Below are 23,384 nucleotides of genomic sequence, written 5' to 3'. Positions count from 1 at the left end.
CAGTTCTTTGCATTATTCAGCACAGTACTCTCAATTCAGTCCGAGGAGCCCTAAAGCCAGATTTATTCTGCTGTCAAACCATGTCTTGAGTTACCTCTACTGAGTGGTTATAGCCTCGGATTATATACTTCAACTACAAGCAGCAACATGCCCAAGCAATGCAAGTAGCAACATTACCAATACAGTTGTGACAAGGGGTAGAATAGTAAAAAAAAAATTTGATCAGATGGGCCATTGCAGGAAATGGTAACTTGGATTAGAAGAAACCTCCCTCATGCAGATTTTCTTATGGAAATTATTTTTTGCACTTCTTGAGAATGCCTGATCCGGTGCATCCTTTCCAAAAGCCAGATTCACTAATTCAAAAAAATACAGTTTGACATACACTGATGACAGAGTCAGTATGGGAAACCATAGATTCAGACTACTAGCAGTCTGATACAAGGCTTCAGTACTCTACCTAGAAACATCCTCAGCTCTTCATCCACATCATGCTATATATGCTGAAATTCTTGGTCTGCAAAACAGTCAGCGCAGACTACCATAACACTTGGTCAAGCAACCTGCTGTCAACCAGCTTCAGAACCCACCAAGGAATATCCAGACTCAAAGCCCTCTAAAGAGGGTGAAACCTTCCACAAGGTCCATTTTCCACCCTCCACGAGATTTTGAAAGCTCCTGTCTAAAACCAGAACTGTTATATCCCCCATTGTAGCACGAATGTGAACTAATAAAAGCACTGTATCAGAGTCAGGCTTCCTAAGCAGCATGGGGAACTCCACTACCCCATGACACAGGGTCTTTGTGCAGCATGAGGGCACACACACAACGGGTGTGTGGGAGCAGAAGAGCCATCAGGGTAAATTACAGCTCATTATTATTGTTACCGATAATAAAGCCTATGACAAGAGAGTAGAAGCCGTGCTGACCCCCTTTATAATGGATACAAAAGCAAAAGAAATGATCAATTTGTCCCCTAGCTACCTCCTTGAAGGATGTCACTTGGATGGAAAGGAAGTACCAGGCAAGCCAGCAGGCAGCAAAAGGAAGGCAACGAGTCAGTCACACAGACAGACATGCTGAGAGCCAGGAGCTGCTCACAGAGGGGAAAGAGCCTCCAGCTGTAATTGCCCACATCCAGCTCCTCAGCAGCTGGAACAGGAGAACCCCATGATCCTGTATGGCAAGTGGTCAAGTCACAAAAGCACCACTTCCTGTTTAAATTACTTTTTGCAGCTGGCCCCCTCACTTCCAAGCTCAGCTATATGAGTAACATTAATAGTCTCAGCAACTCAGGAGGCTGCTGCACTCATGAACAAGTTGCATGAAATTTGCTTCCAGCAAAATTAGATGAAGAATGATAGGACCTAAGTGAAGGCAGCTTGATGTTGGAGGGGAATTAATCCTTCAGTTGTATTTTCTGAGGTATTGCTGAGATGCTTTTGTTCCTTCTACATCTACAGTTAAAAATCTATTTTCAGATGTTTGGGGCTGGCCCCTTCTGAGAAGGCAAGGGCCTTCCCACAAGTCCACTTATTGCACTACTATACCTGCATGTTAAAAATGAAAGTTAGGTCTCAAACCTGCTTTGAAAGACTCCATTTTCCTCACTTTCACATCAGCTGGATGTGAGCAAGTTAGCAGGAAGCAGAACAACGGAGACAAGACAAATACTTCCAACGCACGGAGGGCTGCACAACCTAAAGAGAACAGCTTATCTCGAGGGCAGTTGTGGCTCTGCCCCCCAGCTGTATGCCCCATCCATCTCCTGAAAGTTCCTATTCCTGCAAGAACAGTTTGGCTGCTTGATTAAGCAGCTGCTTAATACTTAAGGCAGACCATGAATTAAGGCAACATAAAGAAGCACCTACTGCAAGTTAAGGCGCAGCGGTTCATGAAATTCCTGGTACCTTACCCCACACAACATGAGAACCTGGGCAATAAACACAGGTTTAGGTGAAGAGCCTGTTCTCCACCAGACATCAGAAGCTACCTATGGACAAACTCATATGGCTTGCCCTACTGTAGGCCAGACAGCTTTCCGAAGACACTAACACTCAGTACAACCATTCTTGCACTTGTTTACTTCCTACAGGTCTGAAACCAGAGATGCAAAGAAATTTTTTTGACCCCTCCAAGAAGTCCATGCAGAAAGACAGCAAGCTTAAACAGTCAGATCTCGGACAAACAATCTTTATAGTAGCCTCTAAACCAAAGTATTAGTGTTATGTTGACAGATACTAAGGTATTCAAAAACACATAAAATTAAAGTCAATTTAGAAAAAGTCAAGTTACAGACCACATAGCACATGCTGAATGAAACATGGATTGCATACAGGCCCTCAGCCTTCAAGGCTGATCCTAAGAGACTAAGTGGAAAATCCTACAATAAACCAATGTCACTAACTAGATCCTGGCATATCAGTGGTAGATGGTCACAGCTTTTAGCCAGGATTTAGAATCCCAGTCCTTACTGAGAAGTTATTATGTATTACTACTAATCCTTGCAGTGCTAGAAAATTCACTACTACCCTACCATAATATGAATCTGCATAAGAAGCACATGATCAGGAAAGTAACTTAATGTGGAGTGCAAAAATAATATGAGTACAGGAAAAATAACTAGTGGGAGTGGTGCCTAATTAGAGCAAATAATGCCACAGCAAACACATTATGGTGAGGGAAGCTCTGGCACATGTCTGAGAAAGCCTAGCTGCTCTGCCTCCTGCACTAGCACCTCTGTAAAGGTCACAGTCAGCAGCACATGAACTCGTCACAGCAAGCTGTTATGACCATGACCTCTTCAAGCATTCCTCAGTGGAGGACATAGCCCACAAGAGCTCCTCCCTGCCTGCACACAGCTCCCATCACATCCCTATAAACATGCACTTGGTGCGTTTGCTGACTAACCGGAGGGGGGGGGGGGGGGGGGGGGAGGGGGTAGAATTATAGTTACCGTCCAGTTCCCTGACCCTTCTTATTCTTCCCTCACAGCTACAGTAAGAAGAGGTAAGGAAAAAAGACCTAGTGCTCTGAAGTGCTCTGAGCCTGCCATTCCCACCAAGACCAGCAAGACTGGAGTGCACTCAGCCCATCCCAGGGCTGGGTCCAAGCAGCACGACGTAGCTGCAGCCTGCTAGTTCTCGTCATACTGGTCCTACAACTCACACAGAGCCTATTAGGCTGGCTAGGACTGCTCCCAAACATATTTCAGATCAAGGCTCGCTGCCAGGCTAACTTTTAACATGGCTATCGTCACTCCATTACATCCACGTCATCTTGCCTCTAAACTTCTCTTCGGAAAAAAGCTTCTTCCTAGCGCCAGCACTAGTTCAATCCCCACAGCAGCAACAGCAGTGGCAGCCGGCATTTTCAAACTGGGTCATCTCCACACGTTCAGAAGCCCGTTTCACACTGCAGTAAAAAGGAGGAACAAACAGGTGGCAGGAGAGCACAAGGCACATGAAGAAACTGGTGACTGCCCCCCCCACCCCCCAGCACAGCAGCAAAAATTCCTCCAGGATAACACAGATACCTTAGATAAGACATCCTTTTCCTGGATACTCTCCAACACACTCTCTCCTTCAGGTTTTTTTGTTTGTGGGTTGTTTTGTTTTGTTTGGGGTCTTTTGTTTGAATTTTTTTGTTTGGTTGGTTTTTGGGGGTTTGTTTGTTTGCTTGTTTGTTTTAAAAAAGAACACAATCCACTGTACCTTGGGTGAAATCCATCCCAAACACACAACCTAGTCCTTTCAAACTAAATTGCTTTCCTGGCTCCGAATCAAACCACTGCTGTGAAAGGGTTAAAACCTCATCTTCATTTAAATATGCATTCAGGATCCAGAAATATCAACCTGCAGCAATAAGGATGAAAGAGCTGCTCCGAGATTTCCACACAGCATTGCAACAGCAACTAGCACAGCAGATGACAAACAAAGGGGAAACTGCAGCTAAGTTTGAGGCAACTCAGCCATTTCTGGGATACACCCATAGCCTTTGAAGCCTAGTATCTTCTTTTTGCCGTTTGCAATACTGCTACTATAAGCATTAAAAGTTGCCTCAGCTAAAATGAAAAACTGCATCCCTTCACCTTCATCTTCTGAGCATTTTCTGAAGTGCAGCAACTGCAGCTGCTGGGAGAAGTGGCCATGACTGTATTATCTGTACAGCTAAACTCAAGCAGAATCTTAAATTAAACACCAGTTGTCTCATTTCTGAATTCATGGAGTTGTATTCTTCAGCTACTCTATTTGCATCCAAGCTTCACAGCTGCCAGGTTCACTGCATAATATGAAATTTGAATTAGGGATAAACATAAACCCAATCTTGCTTTTCCATTAATCCTTTTTGCTGTCACTGGGACAGCCAACAAACTGGTATTTCTAAGGAAGGAGCGCATGCAAACAGCAAGATCATAAGTTCGGGTTTTTTGCTATCTTCACTTGAGTGACAAAAGGTAAGCACCTAGCTTCAGGCAAGAATTATAATCCCTGAAGTCTACCCCTCAGAGATCTGGAAATCTTGGCTCCACCTGGCATCTATTTTTTAAGGCTAATGCTTTTCGTACTACCAAAAAACCCCACCTCAACAAAACAAAACAAAAACCTCAGACACAAACAAGCAGAAAAGCCCCAAACAAGAAAAGCACAATACATACACTCCTCCTTTAAAACCTCCCACAGGACTTACCCAGCCACAAAACAAAAAAGTATACACTTAGTTAAGAGTTCAACAATACTTTTCTCTCTGGTGGCAAAGCCTAAGCAGCTCCCACTCTCCCAATCCCTGACCAAGGTGGCTGCACTCTCACTGAGCGCCAACACAACCTTTTGTGGGGTTGTGTTATAATCCAGGTCACAGAAACTACAGGGGTTGGAGGGGAGAAGGGACCAAAAACAACACTACAATTCCAACTGTTTCAAGGATACTGTTCACAGTGTGATGGAGAGGAGGGACTTGAAAAGCAGCTTTGCTGATGCTGCATACACACCCAACTACATCTTCTCCCTCACTGCTACTGCCCAGGGCAGGTGTGCCTGTGTGCCAGGGAGGGGGTGGCTCTTGGGTACCTCTGAAGTATTAATCCCTTCCATTTTAAATGCATCCTGTTAAATAGGGGTTTCATTTTTTAAAAGGGAGATTTTAAGATCAACACTTTCCCCAGTCTACTCTGTCCCATTTGTGGTTTTCCACTCACAGTTATTTATTGCTAGGGCACCCTACACCCCAAGGCAAATGATAACTGATGACAATAGTTGATGGAGTCATATGTCCCCAGAATTCACAGGCCAAAATACGTGAGCCAAGGGGGAAAGGATATGTCCAAGCAGAAGACCACCTTAAAACAGCTATGGCTCAGCTACACTCTGAAAATGAAGACTTGCCACACAAAGCATGATCAGACATACTCAGCAACCTTGATCAGACACACTCAGCAACCTGAGAAGACAAACATTTTCCTGTCCTCTACTCTGGCAGTCATTTTAGGTTAGAAAATTCAGACAAAGGTGATTTCCAAGCTTGTTTAACATCCCCTTTAAAAGAGAAACTGAAGAATAATCACAGTCTGTTCTATGCAAAGATTACCCCTTGAACCACCACTGGAGACAGACTCTGACCACTTAAATCTGCAGCCTGCCCTCAGAAATTTTGGGATTCACCTCACCTTCACAACAGAGGACAGCTACCAAAACTCACTCTCACCCAAAGAAAGCTGCTGACACACGAATGACCAGGACACACACACAGACTTGGTTGGGACATAGGCTTTGGAGATCCTGAATGCCACCTCATAGCTTCTTAGGGTGGAGCACTGCGGCTCCACGCTCCCAAACCGTTATCCAGCCTGTGGCACAGTTAACTAAACCTTGCCCATCCAGAGACCACAGGGTTAATATCCTTGGTAACCATAGCAACCAGCACTTCTTCCTCCATCAGAGCCTCAGCTGGCACATTGCTGCCTTCCAGGTTTTGCAGCACATTTAGGGACCCCTCCCTTTGCCCCCAGCCACAGGGTTTGGCCAAGCACATCGTATCACAATGATTTTGGAGCACTCCCTGCTTCACCCAACTCTGGTATTCCCCTGTCCCCAAGTCCCCTGGGCACTTCTACCTCCCCTCCCCAGGGGCAGGGAGGCTGTCTAAATTCTCCCCAAGTGCACCAAGGCAGGCATAACGTAAAGCAGGGAGGCAGCTGCAGCCTCGCAGGAAGAGAGGCCACAGGGTAACGGAGGGGACTGGCGAGTGTCCCAAGTAGGCATGCCGATCAACCATCACATCAAACAGAACCAGCACTGCAAGACCAGGGGACCCAGCTGCCATCCCCAACCCACTGTCCCACGGGTATTAGGGACACTGCCTGCCTCTTCAGTGACACTCCATAAATCCACTGGAGACACCCACCAAGACATCAGTGAGAAACCAAAACTCCCATCTAGTGGCACACGTATTCTGTCAGGAAGATAGCAGAAAAATTACTTTCAAAACAGAGCTTATCACTTGCAAAACAATACATCTTTCTCCTCTTGTAGTTCACCTTTGAACTGCAGACACATAACAGCAATCATCACATCCTATCCTCCCGCCTGGTTTCCATCCCTCGCTCCTGGGCAGCTGCAGCATGCCAGCACTTGCTCATTTCTAAACCAACCCAATGTCATTTTTATGGTTCCACCCATTGGCGTACTTGGCACAGAGACACTGCTGTTTTATTAATAGCTTCACGCTGGCCCAGCTCTATCCTGTGCAGGATTTCCACAACATCATTACAATGCATTTTTCACTATTTCCCCCATCCTTCCCCATTCCCCATGTGCCACTCAAGGAGAGCAGATGCCTGTCTTCCACCTAGCTGTCCCTGCTCCTCAGTGTCACCTTGCTCAAGACCTCACTCCTCCTCTCTCCCCGTCTCCTTCCCCGCCCTCCATGACAGCGTCCCAGCACAGCCAGAACAGTTGCCCTCTGCAGCACCAAGTCCTCAGAAAGGACTCAGAAATGAGACTCTTGGGAGTCTCATTTGAGAGCAAGCTCTTTGTAAGAGGTGCGACACCAGCCACGGCACACAGGGTATTGGAGCAGAGCTGGAAGGGGAGCACAGTTATTTTAAGTCCAAATGTTCAGTTACTGCATAATGACAATTCTTTCTTTCTTCTTCAAAAAGAGACAGGACAAACTTCTAGCTTTGGGCTAACTTTGTGAATTACTTGCTAATGGTGGCAACTGCTATGCAAGTGACCCCTCAAAGGCAGAAGTCTGGCAGTAGATATGGACCATGCTGGCAGCATTCCACTTTGGTATTAATGTGGGCAAGGCAGTAAGTGGTTTGTACCCAGGATTAATGGTTAACAAGGCATAGGATAAAAAAAATGATCAATGTGCCAACACATACTTTTGTTTGTTTTAATCTTCTCTACTACATCCATCATTTCATGGCATCCAGGCAAAAGGTTTCTCCAACAAAATTTAAAACATTGCTCCAGCATATAGGGTGCATGGGACCCAAACGAGCTTTAACTAATTGTATGAGCACGGAGCATCAGGTATGCAGATGTCCCACCAGGTCTTGGCTGACACACTGGTCTTTCCAGGATTCATTTCAGCAGCTCACAGAGGACGCTCCCAGTTTGGCCAAACCCACCAGCCTGTGTTGCTCTGAGCATTGTCATAGATTTGCTTACAGTGTTTTGTAGGACAAATTCACTTTTAAGGGACGTGGCTTCCAAGAGTTTCACTGATTGCACAGAACTGTCCTGCTCACAAGAGCTACCAGGTCACTCCAAGCTGACAGCTAACATGTGCTGCACTAACTTCCGTCTTCATGTTGAGCCCCAGCTCCAGGAACAGAGAAAAGTCCTATGACTTTTAAAGAGTTCACCACAAGAACAGGCACAGGATGGATTAAAGGCTTTGGAGTACAAATGAAAGTAATTACACATGGGTACCAACATGCTGCTGACTGGAAGGTTTTGTTCACCCACACTTCAACCTGAACAGCAATATTAAGAATGGATGTGCTAGCTACTATTCATAGGGGCTACACCAACCTCCTGGAGACCACAGCTCCTTCCACTTGCTATTTCACACTGCCAATGATTCCTCCCACCAAGGATAACACACACGTCACAGAAATCCATGGTTTAAAAAAAGGCATCAAGAAATAGAGAATCCATCGCTTCCCTGGATAACTTCCAATAGTCGATCAGAAACCCCCCACAAACACGCAAGCATTTCATTCCAGTCCATGTGGACTTATTTTATAGCCACCTATTTGTATTATGCATGTCTTACTATGTCAAAATTTCGCTTTGAGAAAATAATTGACAATAGTCCCCTTTCAGTCTCTTTTCACTAAGCGAAACAGATGGAGTTTGCTTCATCTTCAGTTTCCAAAACATTTCAGTAGCTCCCATCTCCATCTTTTCTCAGTTTTTCAACACTAAAGCCACTATTCTGAGATTCATTTTCCTGAATGCTACTGGGTGCAGAGACAGCAAATCGTTCCAGTGACTACCTCACTCTCTTTACACCCACATCATCCATTGGGTCAAGCAGGACACCGGGAAGCTTTGTCAAATTACCTGCCACTGTGTCCCCAATATTGCTTTCCAAGACACTTCTTTCCAAACATCAGCCTTGATGCAGAAGATAAGGCCAGAGCTTTCAGTACTGAGATTCATAACCCTGCAGTTGGGTCATTAAGAGCCCGTTGTGTTGGCATCAGTTCAAGTTAGGAAAAGACCCAAAGCACTCTACAAGACTTTCAGTAGCATTCATTTTATTTACCATCCTGTCAGTCTATGGCTCATCCTCAATTTCTCTCCACAGCAATTCTGTATCAATTCCCACATCACTGATATAGAAATGTTGATCATCATCAGTCCTCTTACACATCCCCACGGACCCCATTTAATTAGGATTCACTATCAACAATGCCAAGACTTGTCAGTGAACTCCAGAGTAGCTGAAGAGACTTCCTGTCCCCTGGTGTTCTTTCTTCATAAGCCATAAAACAGATTAGAGAACTCCGCTTGTAATACATTTAGTAAGTGCTCTACAGCCACTGCGGAGCACTGGTGCTTTGGAGGAGGTTCCCATCTTTTGAAATGAAGGGAGATTGAATCAGACTGTCATGCAGTAGTAAATCAATGCGTAACAGCTGGCTGAATACATTAGAGCTATAAAGTTATTTCTACTGATCAATCCATTTCTAGTCTTAAAAAGAACTACCTTCAGCAGCTACCTTCAGCAGGATTTGTTTTTCACAGTTCATTTTTAAGTCATGCCAGGTAGAGACAGGAATAACTGATACCCTTCAGTAGGGTCAGCTCAAATTGACACAAGACAAAGCAATGACCAACCAGCCCACTCTTACCCTGTTCTCTCATTCCCTGCAGAGCTGCCCTCTCCCCATCTGCTGATGTTTTCCTGCCACCCCAAGGTCCCCTCAGCCACCTCTCCCAATGCTCCTTTGGTTTTTTTACAACTACTATATGCTGAATCTCACAATTCATCACACTCCATCCCTCTATATCAATTAGGCACCTGGGAGATACTATGTGTGCCATGTATGGTGCAAGAGCATCATACTTCTCTCCCCCAAACACCATATGAAATATTTATATTTATTTTTCCTGTATTTTTTTTGGAAGGTGAAATCACTGATGAGCCTACATTCTTACTAAAATTTTGAGGGTTCTGAGAAGTTTCTTCTTGCCCTTTTCTTATATTCATACTGTTTTCCCCAACTTTTTTTATTGTACCAGCAAGTCAACCGCCACCTAGCTTTTATTTATCATATGTTTTTAATTACCTCTTAGTTTTGTGACATTTTCTTAGCAGATATTATACCCTTTTAATGCTCTACAATATCCTTGCATGTTTTTGTGCCAATTGCCACAGAATATTCAGTCGCAGATTATTTTACTCAGTTCCACATATCTTCACTCCTCACTCCTTTTCCTCCTCCATTCTCTCTTCCCTCTACAAGAAACCTGTTTCCTATCAGGCAGGAGTTAAATGTTCCAAAGCTGAGCTGAGATTTAAAAGACTCTCAGTCTTGAGAGGCAGCTACAGGAATCCTCTGTGTCACAGACTACCCATGAACAGTCATTCCTTTTGGTGGAGGCAACAGTTTCTTGCTCTTAGACCTTTTTAGAGGTTTCTAGCTGTAGATAACTGTCAAATATATCCCTCTCCTCATCAGTCTTATTTAGGTCAGCATCCAATAGCCAGCAGGGAGCAGACAAGACACCACTGGTAGGAGAGAAGGCAGACATGATCCTTGCAAAGCCCTTTTTATCTGTAGATCACAGTACCATCATCCTTCTGTAATTTAAGGGACAACTTACTCAGTGGAACAAATGCCCCAGGACAGAGCCCAGCCCTTTCATGACAGAGCCAGTTTGTGCACAATCTCTGCTGCCTGAGTTTGCAAATGCCACTACATGCAAATGCCACAACTCACAAGCGTGTTGTGATGCACCTTAGCCCTTGGGTCTAGGTGAAAACTAGGTATCAACTCAATAGTGCCACCACAAACAACTGCAGAGGAACAGGAATGCAAGATTCTTATTCTTGGTCCCAGAATCAGAAAGGAGAAAAAAAGGTACGAGCACAAAGTCAAAAATAGCTCCTTTCAGCTCCCTCCTGCAAAAGCACTTAGGTTTAGTTACTGCATTCAAACAGCAGCCCTTTAATCAAGGAGTCCTACTTATTCATGAGGAGAACTGTAGCTAGACAAACCTTTCAAACACTAATTCTGCCATCTGGCAGCAGCACTGAGACTGGTTCCCAGACACACAGAGAGCACTGGTAATTGCCCTCACGTGGAATTCCAAGGCACTGCAATTGTTCTGGCATTTAAACCTCCATGGGCTCCAGATGTGGATTTTATTTGTGTCTTTTTGGGAAAAAGGTAGTACTAATTACCACATTTCACTCCCCCCCAATACCTTTCATTTTGCTCTCCCCAGTTATTTCTGTCATCTTCTACAGCACCAGCAGCAAAAAAGGAGATCATGTAGGCCTGTGGATAAGTATCTCAAAGAATTCATACCGAGGAAGAAAGTGTGTCACATTTCTCCTGCTTTCCCTGCCTCCGTGGATTTGATGCTCTGAGCAGCTGCCCAGTGGGGAACGAAGCTCTTCTGGGGGTTTGCTTTGTAGGCTTTTCTTTTTTCAAATTAATTTAAAATCATAATGGAAAAGTCACAGACATAACCTCTCTACTGAAAGTGGCAACTTTGCATTCTTGAAGTGATACATGTAAGGGACAGGGGGAATAAAAGTATTTGAAAAGACTTACATTTTGCTTCAGACAGATTCTGGTTAGGTGACCAGACCAGCATGCCAAGATTCTCTCTCTCCTGACTTCGCCTTGCGAGTTTGGCTTAAGAGAAAACAGATACAAACCAAGTTACAGAGAAAGTCATTTCAGATGCAAAACAGATACAAAAGTGACTTATCACACATCTGCAGCTTTTAATCAGGATACAAAACCCATCCGCAGAGTTAAAACCCCATCTTCCCATTCAGACCTGAGGCTTTTCCTTGTTTCTTCAATGCATCACCCCCTATATAACATGACAGTACCGCACACTCACTCTTCCATGCAGTACACTAAGAAGCATACGTTAGATCTAAATTAAAAGTTAATTAATGTTTCTCTTCCAGCATACTTGATTATTTTTCTTCCAGCCATCATTAAATGAAAAAGGGAGGAGCTAAGCTCAGGCAGCAGGCTCCAAGCCCTTGACATCATGAGACCATACTGTGCAGCTAGATTAACACTTCAGGGTTAGGCACATGCATGAACCTCCCGGAGTTCACTTCTGAGCACCTTCTTTCTCCCTTGCCTCAGCAGCCCTTCTATGCCTCCACCCCCTATACAGACAGGAATGCCCATCAAGATGACACTGGGTCCCCCAGGTCAGAATCAGGTCCTCTGCTCAGCCACTCCAGAGAAATTCTTGTGCATTCGCACCCACGCTGCGTACACACACCCACGCTCAGAAAGCAACTCCGTTTTTAACCAACTTAACACCTGGCTGGCAGGAGAGCTCTGAAAGTCTCAAGTGAAGAACCACAGCTGCACGTAGTTTGGAAAGAGCAACCTCAAGCGAAGGTACATTTCAACAGTGAGTTCTTGTGAATCTGCTGCCGTTTGGTCACAAGCAATCGAAAGAGGGGGAGGACACGAACAGAAAGAAACTTGCTCCGTTGAGTCAGCAGACATACAGCCAGCTCAACTACCCACCCTGGCCGAGAGAAACTTGCAGGTCTTGTTAGGAACGAGTGCCTACGGTACTACTTCCACTGCAAAACATCACATAACGCTCAAGTTTTATGTAATATTTCAACACAATGCTATTTTCTCTGTGCTGTGCAATTAGACATATAACCACTACTTCACGATGTATTAAACAACCAGGTCAGAAAAGATCTAGTAACACGAAAGATACAATGCCAGGATGCTGTCTCATGGCACGGGGTATGAAATCAGAACATTATCTGCTCACATGTCTCTGCTGCAGCAGAAAGAGGCCTGCCAGCATCTAGCTCCTGCTCATCTGAACACATCAGAAAGTTTAGTAATTACAATGCTATGAACACTCATGGTTTGACTACTGTTTTTAACCTGAAATCTGCTCAGCTAAGAACAGTCAGGGTTTAGATGACAAAAATATTTTAACATTAAATTTAAAGCATAAATAGCATGTATTAAAAATAACCAATTGCCAGCAACTTTTACATTGAACTAACAGATTTTTTCATGACAAACACCATGATTATCTTTCACACTGTTTGTTTTTTTTTTAATTAGGTTACCAACTGCACATACAGGATATTTTGTGCACTATGCATGTTTGTTACTTTTTGCACAAGGCAGAAAAACAGGAGTGAGAAGAGACAAAAGCCACTGGTGGCAAGAGATGGGGGGTGGAGACCGGGTCTATACACAGAAGACAAAGGGTGTCTGAATTTAAAGTTACAATACTGAATTTAAAATTACAATTTCACACACAAAAAAAAAAAAGTTGGGGATTAAATTTTACTTTCTCCCTCATTTCAAGTCTAGGTCTGGAATGCAAAGAAAGAGGCAACCTTAAACCTTCCCCTTTATCAAATTTTGCTCCTCACTCTCCTTATCCAGGACGGTCTGTCCTACTTAAGTCTAGCACAGGTTTCAAAACGTGGAAAGAAAAAAAAGTGTCTCTCATCACTTTGCATTCCACTGAAAAGCACATTCTCATCCCATAAAAATACCCAAAGACAGAAATCATCAGTCAGGTCTCCAGGAAGTTAAACACTTTCCACCCAAATCCCAACGCACCCCCAGTAACGCACCACAGTTCAGGAGCCCGATGCCCAAATTCTGCCAGCAAGGCTTAACAGTAGGCAAATTGTCAGCCTGGCTTTACCACAGTCTCCCTCACTGAACTGGCAAAACCCACCTAACCCAGGAAAAGGGCAAGTTTTCTCCTAGTTTAGCAGGCTGAACATCAGGCTGAACTCCTCCCTGACACATCAGGCGCACGTCCCAGCCCAGCTGTCCCTTTCAGGAGCAGAGCTCGCTAGGTCCACTAGCTCAGCTCACCCACAGCACGGTGGATGAAGTTCCACCTCCCACAGTTAAAACCCCAAATTAGGCTTTGGGGCATTGCAGAGGGAGCGCCCACAGCCTTCCTGGCTGTGAACTGCAGCCAGCCCTGGGAGGTGACACCCAGTGCAGGAGGTACTGCAGGACCTCATGGCACCCAAGCAGGGTTGGTGAAATGTGTTCCTCATCTTCCATCACAGCTCCCCTGCAGGCACCCAGGACCTCCCTTTGCAAAGGGAGTGCCTTGGGTTAGAAGCTACCTCCTTCCACCCTCACATCCCACTCCCAGGGCCTCACACCCAGAACAAGAACCCTCTGCAGACGCCGGGCTTCTTGCAATCCTCAGGACCCCCTACTGCCCAGTTCCCGCAGCCCAGCCCAGCTTCTTCCCCACTGTCTCTCTCCAGCCTCTCCATAGCAACAGCCAGCCAAGTTACACTGCACTTGTAAATGGGTGTGAAGCAGCACCTCCCGCAACATCTGTCCCCTCGTGCCTCTCCACCCAAGCCCACAGCTCTCCACTCTCAGCCCTCGTTCCTCAACAGGGGTAGAGGCCAGTGCAAGGCACGCAGTAGGGTTAAGTTAAAACTCACACTTCTCTGCAAAGGACAGAAGCACCTAAAGGCCAACACACATAGAAGGGGGGGTGGGGGCTGTGTGTGTTCCTCAAACATCCACAGAGGCTGAGACTCCCTCCCTAGTACCAGAGGTGACTTAGCCTGCCACCCGGCTCCTTCACCTTCCAGCACCACATCTTCCCTGTCACCCCTTCTCAAGCCCACAGCCCCCACATTTACCGTCCCCCACACACAAGGCAGACATGACAGGCATTCTTCCGAGTCCAGTGTTGACCCCATCATAAATACATGCAGCACAAGTACTCTTGCTACACAACATAGCAAGGAAAAGCTTAAGAGCTTGCTCAGAATTTGGAAGCATGTTGAAATGGTTATTTCAGAGCAACGGCCATGAGAGGAGAAGACGGGGCTTAGAGCAGAGCAGTTATCACATCCCTTTCCTGTATCTTTCCAAGCACAGCTGCAAGGCTCACCAACACGGGGAAATTCCTTCCCCTGTCCCCTGCTTCTGGACAAAGGACACCAGGGTGAATTCAAACCTCTACACTTCAGTGACAAAGCTAAAAAGCTAATTCAATTTAATCCATTACATATTTCATATAAAAATAGGCACGTAAGGAGGGCAAGGGTTACCCTTTTTTAGGGGAACAGATCAATTTGGGATCAATGGGGTTTGCTTGTTTAAGCAACTGCAGTTAAACCAGTGCAACAACCTGTGTTTAGAGAAGCTGTATATTGGCAGACAAGATCATCTGACATTTCTCTTAATCCTGCACTTTCATCTAGGCTACCCACCAGGTATTTGTAAAGTCTATGCCATAGCCATTAGCTCCCTATCACAGCTGTTGTGGGAGCAAACACTCTCATCACTTTCCCACTGCTGACTTTCCCATTTGTCCCAAGTCTGGGAGGAGTCATGGATGCTTCCTCCATCCCCAAGGGGAAGACCTTCTACTACAAGCAGCACCCCCTAAATTTTGTTCCTCTGCCAGAATTCACAGGGGATGCAAGCTCCCATTGCCTTTACCCAAGCAGAGATGTACAGCCCAAACTAGGCACAGGATCATGCTGCTTTATCCACAGCACCTCCCATCCCTCTCTCTTCCCTTGTCCCCACAACATACCCCTACTCCATGGACCATACGCTGAAACACAGGAGGGAACCAATCCAGGTTAAAACTCACTTTGTGAAGAAAGTGTTGTTTTTAAAGTTGCTCCCATTTACAGATGTGGTTCACTGCATAAGCCCAAACAGTTCAACTGTACAAGAGAGGAGATGAGGCAGGGCAGAATACCCATATATCAACAGTATTCTAAAAAGAGGGTTTTTTTTTTTTCCCTGGAGCTATGAGGACACATCTCAACACCAACATGCAGCTGACCACACTGTGTGTAGGAATATATTGATTTGCACAGCAGAGAGACAACACCGCCATTGGAGTTCCCATCACTGGGGCTGAGGCTTTCCATCCCCCAGGGCCCTGGGCTACCCATGCTAAGGTACCAGCCTGGCACACACAAGAGCAGCGCATTGCAAGGATGCAAAACCCAGACCCGCAGCAGCTACGGCTCTTCCCCAACTTTTGGAAAGCTGTTGCAAGACTGACCCACAAGAGAGAGGTTTCAACCAGCAGCAGTAGTCAGTTCAGATTCCAAGAGGCATTAGGCTGATTTAAAAAAAAAAAAAAAAAAAAAATCTTGACTGAGTCTTTAAAGCCTGTCTTTCCCCTGCTGTGAAGGTTACCACATGGGACAGCCTCACTCCCAAGCATCTGTCCGTCCAATTTTCACTTGCATATAGAAAGACGTCAGTCCTGCTCTCCCACTACCAGCCACAAAGTTTAAAGCCTCAGGGGTAAATCCACCTTAGATCCCATACCTGAGTGATCCCAGCTCATGCAGGAGAAGAACAGCAAGTAAAATGAGATCAAAGATTTTTTTTTTTGTCAATACAAAAAAACCCCAAAACAACGAAAAAAATAAACCAAAACTTTTAAAACACACTCCCTTCCTCCCACAGCCACACTCCTCTACTGCATTTACTCCAAGTCAGAGAGCAGAGGGTCAACCCCGCTGGGACACTCTGCAGAAACAGAGGAGAAAGGTGGAACTTGCAAGTTCCTTGCAAGGAACTTCTTAAAGGACATGAAGCCCTAAATACTCCTGTGAGTCCTCTGATGTGTCTATTACCTTAAACCCTGGGTCTGGACCCCCTCCCTACACCAAGAAATACACAAGTATCTCACATCTGAAGGGATCTGCAGATACTGTAACTTCATATCTTAGGCAAACCAAAGTCGTACCAGTGCTGGAATCAGGACTGTATGAATAAGCTCAGTGTTGAACGTGCTGCAGAGTTTGTCATCATAAATACATTTGTGTTGACATGAAACCACAGATCTTTGTTCAGGCTCTCTCCAGAATGCTGCGAGAGTGCCAAGACACGCGCACGTGCCCTGCAGGCTCCTCAGCCACCATGCTCGGCAGAGTTGCTGCAAACGGACAACGGAGCGGGGCTGAACGCAACAAGTGTGCTTCCCTGCCCCCCTCTACCAGCGTGCTGTGAAGTCAGGGCACCTGACAGGGAAAGGGAAATGGGCACGTCTCCAAACAGAAACTACCAAAGGCCACTGTACTGCACACATGAAGTCCATGCAACATGTCAGAGTACCTTCCCCATCCTTTTGTCCCCTCCCCAATTTCAGGTTAGCCTTGGAGCAGCTGGCATCAGTACAGAAGGAATGCTGTGCCTGGCAGTAATACCACTCCCTTCATCCCACCTGAATCTACTTTTGGTGAGATGAACTAACAGCCTCTGAAGAGCTGTGTCAAAAGGCCAAAGGGTGAAGCTTGCACTTCACAGCTTTAATCCACCCAACACCTCACCACCTCTGAAGGGAGAGGAGGTCCCGCTCAGCCAGCATTGCTCTGCTCTCCTGACACATGCTCCCTGCCTCTCCCCCCATCCTGTGTTGACTCTGGCATTTATCGCTCCAAGTCAAGCACATTTGCTAAAAGTAAGCTGGCAAAATAGAATGCAAACAGCATTTTCCCCAGTTATTAAATCAAATCAGCTGGCTGCAAGATGAGACAAACAGCCAAGTGGGTGCACAGGGAGCAGCAGGCCCACGTGGACAGGGCCCTCTCTGCCTTCACCCCACAGAGCTTCACCCCACTGCGATGGTTCAGCAGCACCACTGCAAGAGAGAGGGAGGGAGGCAGTTTCCCCTTCCACCAACACCAACGTTGACCTACTCGACAAACCAAAGCAGGGAGTCTACCTGAGCTTAAAAAAAAAAAAAAAAAACAACAAAAAAGCAGTTAGCTTTAACTCATACCAATTCCTAGTTTTCCACCACATATTCTAAGAGACAAAGGGAATAAGGAAGCAGGGAAAGGCAGGACACCTCCCTCAACCACAATACCAGTTTAGGCTGTCTTAAGGACCGCTGGTGGAATGACAGCATACACGAAGAGCAGGCAGGAAGGCAATGGAGCCTGCCAGTGAGCAGGAGCCCAGCGCTGCACGACTCCAGCCTGACGCATCCCATTTTATTTTTCTTCTCCAAGTTAGAGAAGAAACATGCCAGAATAAACTCAGTGGGAGCCGAGGCCTCTCAAAGAGCCACCAATCACTCTGTCGCCTATTATTTTGCTTCTGTGCAAGGCAGCGGTGCCAGCTCCCACTTGAGTTCCTGCACTTGAGGGAGCTGCTCTGTCTTGCAGCTCTCCCCAAGGATGCTGCATGTTCCAGCTGCAGCTGTGAGCCATTCAAGAGTGCTTTGCTTTTGGCACCTGTGCTGACCCCTCTGAGAAATGATCCTCATCTCCCACAGATGCCAAGACTCACTTTGCTCCCAGCTCCATCCTGCCCAAGTCGGGGTGAAGCTCTGCCAGGAGGCCTCCAGCATTCATCCTTCTCCATAACCCTTTCAATAGTCTCTGATGTTAGTTTTTGCTGTTGCTGTTTGCACAAGGCATTTCAGAGCTATTGAAGCCGTCTGAGTTTCAAAGCAAAACACACTAACACATGACTATGTGAGAGCACTGCAACACACACCACGAAGAGGGGGAATCTGCTGCTAGTCAGTTCCTCCATTATTTAGAAACAGCAAAGAGTAACTCAGCACATCCACTGTCAGGTGCTTGATACAGATACACACTTCTGTACCTTCTCTGGAAGGCAAACCTGAGCAAATCAAAGTTTAAAACGCACTTGCCATAGAAGTACGGGAATTCTTCAGGTACTGATCTTTTGCAAGGCAACAGGTAAGAAAAAATTTCCAGATCTAAACAATGTATTTCATTAAAGTTTACAGAACAACAAATCTCCAAGGCACAGGGTGGTGAGATTCCTGCCTACAAAGGCTACTGCATTACTAACAGCACTTATTGATGCCCCCATAACTGGTAGTAACTCATTTTTAAAATCACATATTGCAGGTTTAAAAAGAAAGACTAAGAAACACCTCTTCCTTTTAATATGTAACCCTCAGCATTATATATAAAACATGCATTGTATAATACCCAAAGGTGAATAGATGTTTTTATTGTTTGGGGAAGAGCTGGAGCTGACATATAATAACTTAGCTGTTGAGTGCTGCTTAAAGCAGTTTTGGACCATGTCTAAATGTATTCACTTCTAATGAAGTGAGGATTAAACAAGTGCTTCCATTCCCAACCCTGCATTTTCTTTATCAATGCAGACCTTGTATTTATTGCATAGGGTAAAATCCCCTGTTCACAGTACCCATGATGACTGTTAAACAAAATAAGACAAGGGAGGAACTGGCTCCCACAGTTTAAAAAACTCACTCTCACTGGTTCATTGATATTACTCAGGCTCACAATGTAATTGTAAATGCACAACTGCGATGCAACAACAAAATGCCTATGTCGCACAAGAGAATTCAAACAAAACAGAGTCAGAAGAAAAGCTTTTTCCGCCTTCCTTCCCCGCTGCTGGCACTGGTGTCTCAGCAGCAACTCAAAGACGTTTGAAGAACTTTGCTGCCCATCTCCACTTCCTTCTGCATGTGACTTCTTCCCGAGTCAGCAGATAATGCTTGTGATCCCCTTTCACTCGTGTTTTCTGAGGACTGCCTAGATATCGCAGCTCATACCTCACAGAAATACCATCTTTGTACACACTATAGCAGCATGAAATGCAGCAGAACATTTTAGACTGGAATCCTGCAAGTTGAGGAACGTTTTTTAATTAAAAACTTATAAATTAAGCAGCGGTTAGCTCTTCCTATACATGACTACACCCGGCTGGCACTATAATCTACATGCAAATAAAGTTCTGAGGGCATTTTTGTATCTGCCTAGGGAAACAAAGGTGACTATTTGGGTTTCTATACAGAGCAGCAGCACTGGAAACGCAGGCTGAAGAGCCTTATTGCCTCAGAATAACTGTAGGTGCTGTGCTACAAAAACCCATGGTATCACACATTACAACAGTGTGAAAAATATTGCTTTAAAAATCACCCAGTTAAAGATTAATCATGCAGCAATGATTACAAAGGTCACTTTACAGTGATAAAAAGTATTACCATTGGAAGAACTGGAAGAGAAAATGAGAAAAAGCATGGATAGCAATACAGTTTCCTTTTCTTTAATCAAGTTCAACCCATACTAAGTCTGAACTTCACACCTTTGTATGTTTTGATTTTATTTTAAACTTTTTAAGAACATATCTGATCTAAGATGCCTTTCCAGTTTAAGAGCTAGTAGTAAAGAAAAAGCTGTGGCCTACATTTTGCCCACAGTCCAGGCCAGACCGAACAATGAAGCCAGAACAGATGTTGAGGCCTCGCCTTGTTTGGTTTTTTTTTTTCCCCCTGAATAATAGGAGTCCACTCATTCTTTCCTGCAAGCAGGTGGCACCAATGTGCAGCCATAGATGAGGTCTGAATAACTATACAAGCAAACAGCCTTCCAAGATACACTCTAAGTGTGTAAAATTATTTTTTCTACAATTTTTCTATGCAATTCCAACCGGAGCTCTGCAACGAGTTCTGTATACACAAGCCCTGCAACCCATACAGGAGCAGGAAATACATTAACATAACATCAGAAGCATGAATATACCCCCACACACACTCAATATTGAGAAGCACACCTCTGCTAATCACAACGGGCTTTTGTCTAGACATGGACGGGGTTTTGTACTGAAATGTGAAAGGGTTGGAGTTCGTTTAAAGAGAGAGTTATGCATAAAATTAAGAGGAGAAAATGCACATTTGATTAAGATTTTACCATAGATCTCTTAAAAGCCTTTTTAAGAATGTAAAAATTTGTGCCACCCCCCCCCCCCTTTTTTTAAAAAAAAAAAGGGAGGATGTCTAGTAACTGTACTACAGCGATCCTGAATGTGCAACCAAAAAAGCAGGCAACCAGAACAAATCAAAAGCCTGCAGCACACGCGTCGGGTTGGACCTACAAGGCCCACCTGCCCTCCCAAGCGCACTTTTCCCGCCTCAACACAGCATCCCCAGCCTCCTCAGGCTGCAGTTCAGAGCCGCAGCAGCTCCAAAGCTCCACTGGGAGGACTGGGATGGGACTGGACCCATGCCCCTGCCAGTCAGCGACAAAAGCAAGCACCACACGTGGGGCCTCGTGGGCCCCACACACCCTATGGCTACCACCCCACAACCAGTGGCTGCCACGCTGGGCCTCACGTCCTGCCACCAACCCTGGGAACCCCTGCACGCTCACAACCCTACAAAAAAAACCATCAATACAGGACCTCCACAGAGCCACGCAGTGAACCATTTTAAAGTTTGTTAAAAATAGGTAACTGCATAGACACAATTAGTTCTGAGAGCCAAGCTACAAGCTGAGCCAAGCTACAATGAGCCAACTACTGTTGGTTTCTGTTCAATCTGCCTGAACATTGCCCCAACAAGAAGAGATTTCCTTCCTTCCTTCCCTCCACGCTATTTCCCTTCCACTTTCATTTAGGTGACCAAGAAGTCACACAGGCACGCCTACATGTATGCAAGTAAGATCCACATATAGAATTTAATATACAGAAAAGGAACAATAATAACATAGCACAGCTCCCTCAAGTGCCAGGTCTCGTGCTGCCGACAAATACCTAGGCACTGCCAAATCTATTTGAAGCCAAACAGTCTACTGATGAGGAAGCAAAGATAAGGCAAGCACATCTTCCTCTCTTTCCATCACAGATCTTGATTCTGCTCCCTCCCCTGTTCCTTGACAATCAGCAACTCCTACATGCACAGCTCCACGTTCACATGGTCTCCCATTTCTTTACTAAGCCAGCCCTCAGCTCTTCCTACCCACTGAATGGGGTCCTCTGTTGTGCTCCCTCACCCCCAGCAAGAGCAGCTGTTTGGGCCCAGTCCTGCCCATTATTCACAGGCAGCACTCAGGAATAATGAGACCAGGACCAGCAGCGAGACTTCCTGAGCCTGGCACTGTATCTGCATCATTGGATTTAATGGCCCTTCGGGGGGAGGGGGGGGGGGGGGGGGGGAAAGTCCATCAAATCATCTAATCCTTTTTGAACCCATTTGTAATTTCGGCATCTACAACATCCTGTAGCAGAGTGCTACAATTTAATTGTATGTTTGTTGTCTGAAGGAGAACAAAGAAAGCCCATGCACACACTCCCTTCTCGGCTCTGAAGCTGCTACCCTGTCATTTCATTTGGTGGCCCCATTTCCTGCTTTATGAGAAGCAGAGAATAACTGTGCCCTGTTCACCTCCTCCATGTCTCTTGCTGTTTTACAGACCCTCTACCATGCTCGTCTTGGCCGTCTGTTTTCCAAGCTAGACAGTCTGGGCTTTTCTGCTTCTCCCTCGTACAGAGATGGGAAGCAAGAACAATTCCTGTACTTTATCTAGTTATCTTACAGCTCTGAGAAGCATGTATGCATGGGGGAGGGATGGAAACTGGGCACAACCAGAACTGTACGCAGTGTTCAAGAAGAGGGTACACCACAGGATTTATAAAACACGCCATAATGAGGTTCTGTTTTGTTCTCAGATGCTTTCATAACAGCTTTTAACAATACACTTGCCTTTTCACTATTACCATTGAGTTGATTAAAAAACCACTATGACTCCCAAGATCTTTATCTGGAACAGCAACAGCTAATTTAGAGACCACTACCATACACATACAGTTAAGGGTTGTTCCACCCTACCCTACCCCCCTCCCCAAATATTACTTGGCACATAACAACAAGTGTCACCTGTCATTTTTACAGCCGTGCTGTCACAAGACTGAACAGGTTGCCCATTTCCCCCATTCAGCAGATATCCACGCTCCCCCTGCCACCCCCTCTTCCCATTCACATACTGTCTTTACTCACTGACAAAAGGACAATCCAGCTGTTAGTAGTAAAAATAAAAAGCAAGCAACAAAAATAACAAGATATGTAATTTGACAATGGAGAATACACAAGTGTCAATTTATTCAGAGAGTGAGAAGTGCATGGTGGCTCCTCTCCAACCGGGACGCCTCTGGCTTCCCAAGGCTTCTTCCCCCAGGAGACATGACATAAGGAGCAAGAAGCCCACAGAAGGTTTTCTCAGACCTTGCGGCTCCCCCCATTCCCTTTCCAGTTAAATGGCAATGCTGTTCAGACCACCGACCCAAGTACTCCCCACTCCCCAGCTCCAGCCACCCTTTCCCATTCCCCAGCACCCTTTGGAGAATGAGGAGAGGAACAGAAAACAGGGGAGAGGGACCAGGCCTTTTGCCTCTGCTCAGAAGACACTCCCGCCACCCTGGCTTTAGAAAGCACTGAACCTCCTTACTCATAGAGCAGACCTGGTTTCCCTTGCAAAGCTTCAAATTTGGCCTTCATAGGCCCGCACAAGCACTGACAACCCAAACAAGCAGCATTTTACTCATCTTTCCCACACACTAAGGACCAGCTGGCCTGTTTCTATTGCCCGATGCAAGAAGAAAAGGGAAAAAAAAAAAAAACCCAAACCCTCAGTCTCACATGTTTGCAAAGCAGAGAGATTACTTTTTGATATTTTTAGCAACACCTCTTCCCTTCCCACCCCTCCAAAGTTCACATGACAGCATCCTTTTGAGATAGCTTATACTGATTAGTGGAAGTAACGAGTGCCTATAAAGCGCCAGTGATATAAAATGTAGATTCTTGGTTAACATAAAGCAACTGGTTTATTTTTTCCACCACGCTTCAAAAACCCTTGCCAAGAGA

The 23,384-nt window shown here is 45.4% G+C and overlaps 1 protein-coding gene across 1 annotated transcript in view; it reads right to left on the bottom strand.

Moving 5' to 3' along the window:
• Positions 1 to 23,384, bottom strand: part of RCOR1 (REST corepressor 1) — an 82,897-nt gene that overhangs the window by 28,049 nt on the left and 31,464 nt on the right. Inside the window, exon 3 of the mRNA XM_075712220.1 lies at positions 11,303 to 11,386. Within this exon, the coding sequence (XP_075568335.1) occupies positions 11,303 to 11,386 (84 nt within the window). The remainder of the gene's footprint in view (positions 1 to 11,302; positions 11,387 to 23,384) is intronic.

This window comes from Pelecanus crispus, chromosome 6, assembly GCF_030463565.1.
Source record: "Pelecanus crispus isolate bPelCri1 chromosome 6, bPelCri1.pri, whole genome shotgun sequence".
In the NCBI taxonomy this organism is placed as follows: domain Eukaryota; kingdom Metazoa; phylum Chordata; class Aves; order Pelecaniformes; family Pelecanidae; genus Pelecanus; species Pelecanus crispus.
Note: the sequence above shows the minus strand (reverse complement) of the source record. Positions and strands in the feature narration are given on the sequence as shown.